This window comes from Eptatretus burgeri, chromosome 9 (genome assembly GCF_056783735.1).
Source record: "Eptatretus burgeri isolate ZD-2024b chromosome 9, Ebu_testis_v1, whole genome shotgun sequence".
Lineage (NCBI taxonomy): Eukaryota > Metazoa > Chordata > Myxini > Myxiniformes > Myxinidae > Eptatretus > Eptatretus burgeri.
Genome location: NC_140969.1, coordinates 35,202,677 through 35,211,094, shown reverse-complemented (window position 1 = coordinate 35,211,094; position 8,418 = coordinate 35,202,677). Strand labels below are relative to the sequence as shown.

The 8,418-nt window shown below is 41.2% G+C and overlaps 1 protein-coding gene across 4 annotated transcripts in view; it reads right to left on the bottom strand.

The window, feature by feature from the left end:
• Positions 1 to 8,418, bottom strand: part of LOC147019888 (6-phosphofructo-2-kinase/fructose-2,6-bisphosphatase 4-like) — a 167,343-nt gene that overhangs the window by 12,308 nt on the left and 146,617 nt on the right. For all 4 annotated transcript variants that reach the window (XM_085894702.1, XM_085894703.1, XM_085894704.1 and 1 more), the window contains exon 13: positions 7,072 to 7,136. In XM_085894702.1, coding sequence (XP_085750828.1) covers positions 7,072 to 7,136 — 65 coding nt within the window. The remainder of the gene's footprint in view (positions 1 to 7,071; positions 7,137 to 8,418) is intronic.

The following is an 8,418-nucleotide window of genomic DNA, read 5'->3' as shown; positions in this document are numbered from 1 at the left end:
ATAACTAATCCTCCAGTGCGTGACATTACCGGGGGACCTTCGGTGCCCAGCGATGCCACCGTGCAACATGTGGAGATGAAAATGGGAGGGAGTAGTGTACAATAATCGATTGATTAATTGTGTAATTAAAAGAAATAAATAATAATCCTAAAATAATTAATATTCTTAATCAATTGGCTAACAGCATACCGAAGCCACCACTTTCATCCGCATCTGTATCTTTTTGAAAAATTACACAATTAATCGATGAATTGATGAATCAATAAATCAAAAATACCCTTTTTGCAAAATCAGTTGTTCACAGTAATGTCCAACTATCAGCTTCCTAGCTCAAAGGGTGCCTGAGATATTGAAACAAAATGAGATGAGAAACCCAGACCCAGCCCAGATGAGAAACAAAACAAATAAGGAATTAATAAATCGATAATAAATGTGATCAATTAATTGATTAATTAAAAAAAAATGTTTTTGCCAAAGCACTTATTCACTATTGTGCCCAAATTTCAGCTTCCTAGCACAAAGGATGGCTGAGATATCGCCCAGACAAACAAGCAAACAAGAAAAACAAAAAGGAAAGTGAAAACTGAGTACTATACGCCCTTTCGGCACACGTCATCACCTTCAGCGCCTGGCGATGACATCGTGCAGTGCCTGGAGATGGGATAGGAGGGGCGGTGTACAATACTCTCTATCGAGTGCAGCCTGTGGCTGCTGGTTGCATCATTAGTTGGGACGTGGCTATGCCGCTGATGCAGTGTCCCCCTTACCAGTACACTGGTGCTCATTTTGCCGACCTCGGAAGGATGACAGGATGAGTCAACCTCCTGGTGTATTTTAATTCAGCGGCCAACGGGGATTGAACTCAGGACCCTAGGATCCCAAGCCGCCACCCTAACCGCTAAGCCAACACCAGACTTGTGTACAATACTAACCTGCTTGGTGCAGTGTTGCTTGCAAAAAAGTTGAAAGTTTTTTTTTTAAGGTAAAAAACAATTACAACTAGAAGGGCACTCGGTAGAGCACATACCTCCGCCACACAATGCCTGATCCACGAGAACATGTCGGGCCCAATAAATTTTTGAAATATCATTCTAAACATCATTTTTTGCCCTATCTCTCAATGGTGAAGAGTCAATGACAATTAAAAAATTCTCGTATCCAGATGCAGATTCAAATCTTCACCGAAATCAAATCAATTTGTCCTTTCCAAACACCAAACCTGTCCACCAAGTTGCATCCAAATCCGTCCACAGCTTTTTGAGATATCGTGCTATACATATACATACATATATATATATATATATATATATATATATATATATATATATATATATATATATACATATACATATACATATATATACATATACATATACATATATACATATATACATATATATATATACATATATACATATATATACATATACATATACATATATACATATATACATATATATATATATATATATCGGTTTAGCCCCATCTCTCAATGGTGAAGAATCACTGAAAAAATTCTCGTAGTCAGATCCGCATCTTCACCAAAATTGATTCAGTTCATCATCGTAACACACCCAACCCATACACAACTTTTTGAGATATCCTGCATGCAAACAAACAAACAAACAAAGACAGAAAGGGGTGAAAACATAACCTCCTTCACCTTCGGTGGAGGAGGTAACAAAAACTCAAAGTACTTCACCATATACAATGTTTTTGGTTTTGTTGAATACAGGGTGTTTCAAAAAGAGTGATGCAACTTTAAATGCTCATTTACAAAAACAGAAACCTTAGAAACGTGAACCAAACATTTATTGAAAGCTTCTGACATGGTATTTTCTATCAATGATTGCTATTGCAGGAAGTCACTGCTGGAGTTGGTGAGAGCTCAAGGTGTGAAATTGGCATTTACGCAAAATCCTTGCAATTGACGTTCTCGATGTGTACCCCTCGAGATTGTTCAGACAGGCATTGATCCTGACTCCAAAGTTCTGTCCAACTTTCCTGTAGGTCTCATGTGGCACTGCCTCGAGGTAGTCCGACACCTCCTGCTTCAGATCATCTAGTGCGCAGGGCCGTTGGTATCCATCCTGTCACTGAGACAATTGCACATATCAAGTCTCCTTCTCATGTCATAATGACAGTTTATGCCTAATAGAGATAATGTATGGGAAAAGCTTCAGTTCCTCAGTGAGGATGTGCCAGACTGATGTTGGTTTGATGTCTAGCTCCCAGGAGCGCCGGCGGTGGGACTTCTTGGGACTGTCCACTGCAGAATCCCGAAAGGCGTCGATGTTGGCTTGACTCTTGGTTACTGATGCTGGCCTGCCACCCTTGCCCTTGCTCTGATTGCGCACTGTACCCTTGTGCTCAAAATGTTTCACAATACATCGAATGGTACAATTTGTTGGTCCATCACGTGTTCTGAGGTCGTCTTCCTGGCATAACCTCCAGTGGGTATCTACGTATGATTTAGTCTCATATCACAGAGCCACAACTCTTGTCTTCTGCTTCACTGTCAATGGCATATTGAGCGATGGAGCTACAAATCCCAGGAAACAAATACCACGATAACACCACCAAACCCTGAAAAGGAAAATGGTATCAGTCAAAAAAAGAAAGGAACGGCAGGAAGTCAAAGTTGTATCAATCTTTGTGAAACACCCTGTTTTTCCACAAACGTCTTTGCTGTTACACATGTGACATGTGTAAATAGGGGCTCACATAAATAAGGATGTGGGACGCGGCGACATAGAGTTGCCAATATGTAAATACGGGCTCACAAAAGTACACTCCATCATGCTGTAGTGTTTGGTCTTGAGCCCTGTTGGTGTTCATAGTGAAGGCTAAGTGAACTGGAAACTGTCGAGACTGCCACTCGAATGGAAAGATGTCATCAGTGGACTTTATTGCAATGCACGGGATCAGCACAGTCTTATTTGTGTCTGCAATTGCTGCCTGCAATTGATTACTTGTTGAACCAAAAGTCATGTGCCATGACAAAGACCATCATTGGGCGCAAGGTTATGCAACAGCATAATGGGTAATTCGGGCTTCAAGCAAAGCATTTGAGGTCAGGATGAAACGTCGAGTGAATTGAGGTATTTGAATGGGATCGATGCAACATTTCCAGCATTTGTAACAGTATCAATCAGCACATGAACAATGCCACTCTTCACCTGGAAACCATGCAGCAACCTGATTGTTGATCTCGTTACCTCCGCCACCAAAGGAGGACGGAGGTTGCGTTTTCACTCCTGTCTGTCTGTCTGTGAGCAGGATATCTTTCAAAGTTGTTGACGGATTCAGAATAAATTTGGTGGAAAGGTTGGGTGTTTGACAAGGACTAATTGATTATATGTTGGTGATGCTCCAGATCTGGATCCAGATACTAGAATACAAGTTATTCTTCACCATTGAGAAATCGGGCCAAAAATGATATGTACAGCGCCTTCAGTCAGTATTTACACCCCTTGGAATTTTTCACATTTTGTTGTATTACAGCCTGAATTTTAAATCTATTAAATTGAGATTGCTTTTGTCACTGATCTTCACATAATATCTCATAATGTCAAAGTGGAATTTTTTTTGAGGAATTTTTACAATTTAATTAAAAATGAAAAGCTGAAAGGTCTCGAGTCAATAAGAATTCAACCCCCTTTGCTATGACACTTCAAAATGAGCTCAGGTGCATCCAATTTCCTTTGATCATCTTTGCGATGTCTCCAACTTGACTGGAGTCCACCTGTGGCCAATTCAATTGATTGGACATGATTTATAAAGAAACACACCTTTCTATATTAGGTCACACAGTTGACGGTGCATGTCAGAGCAGAAACTCCACCATGAAGTCCAAGGAACTGTCCGGAGAACTCCAAGATAGACTTGTGAGACATAGATCTGGGGAAGGGTATAAAACAATTTCTAGAGTGTTGAAAGTTCCCAAGAGCACAGAGAGTTCCATCATTAACAAATGGAAAGAATATGGAACGACCCAGAGTCTTCCTAGAGCTGGCCATCCGACCAAACTGAGCAACCGGGTAAGAAGGACCTTGGTCAAGGAGGTGACCAAGAACCCAATGACCACTCTGGCCGAACTACAGAGTTCCTTGGCTGAGATGGGAGAACCTGCCTGAAGGATAACAATCTCTGCAGCATTTCACAAATCAAGGCTTAATGGGAGAGTGGCAAGATGGAAGCCACTGCTGAGAAAAAGGCACATGACAGCACGTCTGGCATTTGCAAAAAGGCACATAAAAGACTCTGAGAGCATGAGGTAAAAGATTATGTGGTCTGATGAGACGAAAAGTAAACTCTTTGGCATGAATACAAAGTGCTCCATCTGGCGGAAACCGAGCACAGCTCATCATCCATCTCATACCATCCCGACCATGAAGCATGGTGGTGGTGGCAGCATCATACTATGGGGATGCTTTTCAGTGGCAGGGACTGAGAGACTTGAAATGAAAGAGGGGACAATGAATGGAGCCAAATACAGGCAAATCCTTGAGGAGAACCTGCTTCAGAGTACAAAAGGCTTAAGACTGCGGTGAAGATTTGCATTCCAACAGGACAATGACCCCAAGCATACAGCCAAAGCAACAATGTAACGGCTTCAGAATAAGAACATGAAAGTCTTTGAGTGGCCGAGCCAAAGCCAAGACTTGAATCCCATTGACAATCTGTGGAAAGACTTGAAGATTGTTGTTTACCGACGCTCCCCATTCAACTTGAAAAGGTTTGAGCAAATCTGCAAGGAAGAATGGAAGAAAATCCCCAAATCCAGATGTATGAAGCTGATACAAACATACCAATGAATAAATAATCGAAGATGTAATCACTGCCAAAGGTGCTTTTACAAAGTAATGACTCAGGGCGGCTGAATAATTATATCAATTGGATATTTCTGAATTTCATTTTCAATAAATTTGTAAAATTTCTAAAAACATGTTTTCATTGTCATTGTGTGGTATTTTGTGGAGGTCAGAAGAACAAATTAAATTTAATCCATTTTAAATTCAGGCTGTAACACAACAAAATGTGAAAAAGTCAACGGGTGTGAATACTTTCTGAAGGCGCTGCAGCATGATATGTCAAAAAGTTGTGGACAGATTTGGACGAAACTTGGTGGTTGAGTTTGGTAGGTGACAAGAACAAGCCGATTAGATTTTGGTTAAGATCTGGATGCAGATCCAGCATATCAGTGTGATACAAAACGTAAACTGCTCAGCCTGGAGGTGGTATGCGCTCTACAGATTGCTGTTCTCGTTGGTCATTGCATTGTGTGATGCCAGAATTCCAATGTGGATTGCAACAATTGTTAGCAAAGTTGGGGAATTTCCCCGTGACTGAAGGCAGCAAGATCCAAGGTAATGTACATTTCAGGTGGCAAATCAACAACATAATTGACATTTGTTAGTTCACAATTACTCAGTGCCTGGTGTTGGCTTAATGGTTAGGGTGGTGGACTTGAGATCCTCGGATCCTGAGTTCAAATACCAATCGGCTGTTGCATTAATACCAGGTGGGGTTGACTCTTCGCGTCATCTTTCCGAGGTTTGCAAAATGAGTCCCAGCTTGCTGGTATCCTGTGTCGGAGTGGTGACCCATCCAGGATTGTGCCCAATAGCCAAGGAGACTGCTTAGGCAGCACCAATGCTGTACACAAGAGTATGGTCCCGATGGATGGATGGATAAAGAAATGTAACTATACAGTGGCTAAGAGGAGCATAAAAATGTTACCTGAGAAGTGAAATTAGATTTTATTCATCGAATGGATGCTGGTGAACATGCAGTTGTCACCAGGTGAAGTTAAGTTTACATCCAACTGCGGTGCATACCATCCATAAAAATGGCGACGTTCACGGAAGGAGTCGGAAGAAGAAAATGTACTGCTAAGTTCGACCGCTTCCGGAAGAGGTTTATATTTAAATATGTCTGGTAATTGTTTTTTTTTTTAACGGATGTGTACTTCAATATAACTGTCATTAACCAAACAAAATGGGAATATCAGAGGTAAAAAGTGAAATATAATATGTGAAGGTTTACCATAGCACCAACATGGTGGACGTATGATTTTTCCAAATTACAATTGTGGGTGGAGTCAGGCCAGCTGTCCAGCCAATGTGTTTTGACCAGAAGCCTTCAGATGCACACAGACAGCTTCATTACATTTTTAATATATAGGACATGTTCCCTTTCAAGGAACTTCATTGTAGGAGACCATTTGTCCCATCAAAGCCTGCGCTAGCAATGTCAACTTAAAGTTGTTTGCCTGTGCCCTATCATTTTTAAATGCCAAGCATCAAGCAAGGAATCAGCAAATACCATTTTTAAAGTCTTTGGTGTGACTCGGCCAGGGTTCGGACAACCGACCTCCCAGACTTGCAACGGACGCTTTAACCATTACTGATTAGTCCACCGAGTCTGGTTTACCCTAACAGCTGATGTTGAGGTCAAGCACCTATAAGGAACAGCTTTGGTGAAAGGTCTATTGAAGAACATTGAAGGTTTAACCAAGTGGTCCTTACCACTCATAAGAAATAAGAACAATGCGAGCTCATCAGGAATCTGAACATCGTGATTATGGCGCAAACGTCCAAAATCCAAACAGCAGCCCAAAAACTAAAAATGGCCCAAACTGCCATTGATAAGAGATGTGAAATAATCTTCAAGGCCTCCCCCCTACCCTCCATCCATCACTGCTTCCAAAACGCACATTTATGCATCAGTGCACAATTTTTTACATTGTTGCCATACGGGTGCAAATAGGCTCATTCTGTGTGCTTTGGCTAGCTGAGGCTTCACTGCACAGCAAAGGAAATCTGATGCTGGTCATTCGTACAGATAACCAGAGAGAAACTGGCAATGCTGAAGGAGCACGCCCCCCCCCCCCAACCACAGCCATCTCCACATTGCAAAATGCTTGAAATATGAAGCATCTCCAACAGCTTGAATTTTATAAATAAATGAGGCAAACAACCTTTCCTTTAGTGAATAGATACAATATTTTAAAGAAGAGTTTATGAAAATACAATGGCAAAATGAGCCACAACAATGTGGTGGACATACATTTGGGCGATCTCGATGAGTGTCCACAGCATCCACATTGAGGTGGAAGTACTCCTCACGACACCCTGTGAAGGTGAACACAATCAACTGTGGTGTGAAGGGAACAGAATCAAAGTGCTTCTCAACATTTCATGGCAGGAATGGGTGAGCCTTGTACTCGACCCAACACAGCTGCTGCAATGATAAACGAGCATGAACACGATTCCAAAACGCACATTTATGCATCAGTGTTGAAATGTTTGACGCCAACAGCACGAGCCGCCATTTTTGTCTGAATCACGGTGTTATTCCTCCCTCAGAGTGTGTGGCAATCGGATTGGTTGATATGGCGATTTTTTTTTGTAAAGTTTTGCCCAAGTACTACTAAACTGAAGGGTTTTTTTTGGAAGTGCAAACAAGGTGATTTGTGTTCTGCGGTGTTCATATGTCATTCAATATTGAAAAAAAAACAAAAATTTCAAAAAAAAAAAAAAGAAAGAGAAAGTTATCACCGCCGATGCACAATGGAGTTAACTGTAATTAATAATTACCCTCACTTTCATAAAAAAAATTGAAGTCAACAAATGTGTGCTCTCCCCATGAAGTGGATATTCGGAGTACAGTAAACTCATGTTTTCCACAGGCGATTACATTTCTTCTCACCTATAAACTCATGCACCATGAATGGGGGTGGCCATTCGTCTGGTTTTTATCGAGGACAGTCCAGTTTTCTGCTCCTCTATCCTCTGATACGAAAGCGAACGTCTTCATGTTCTCCGTTTTTCTCTCGAGGCACCCAAGCTTTCGACTTAACATATTTCTCATTTCATTAATCCTGCATTTGTATCGATCCTGCGAATGTCAACATTTGTCACATTTCCTAATGACGTCATTATGTTACGGCTGTTGTTCGACGCTGTGAAATGTTTGTCTGTATGATTAATTCGGCATTGTGTAAACTGTTATGGCTCTCCTGAAATGAAAGACTGTCAGAGAAGTGAGGAGAGGTATCTGAAAGGCCCGCAGATACTGTACGTGTTGCAGATTGTGACTGAGTATGTGCTGCATATCTCAGTTACCATATTCACCACAGCAGCCCCACTGATTTACAATGATATGTGGAAAGTCAAACAATGGTAAAGTCCCAGGGGTCATCAAATATTTTTGGTTTGAATGGATAAACGCCAGACGGCATTTACACATCATTATGGGCAAAGATTAGATGACCATTATAGGGAATCAACTCAGGAATAGTTTAGCAATGGGGAGGTGGAGGGGTTACAATTAGCTTGTACTCCTCCATTAGAAACTATTTAAGCACGACTTTAATGGTAAATCACCAGCCTGGTGCTGGCTTAGCGGTTAAGG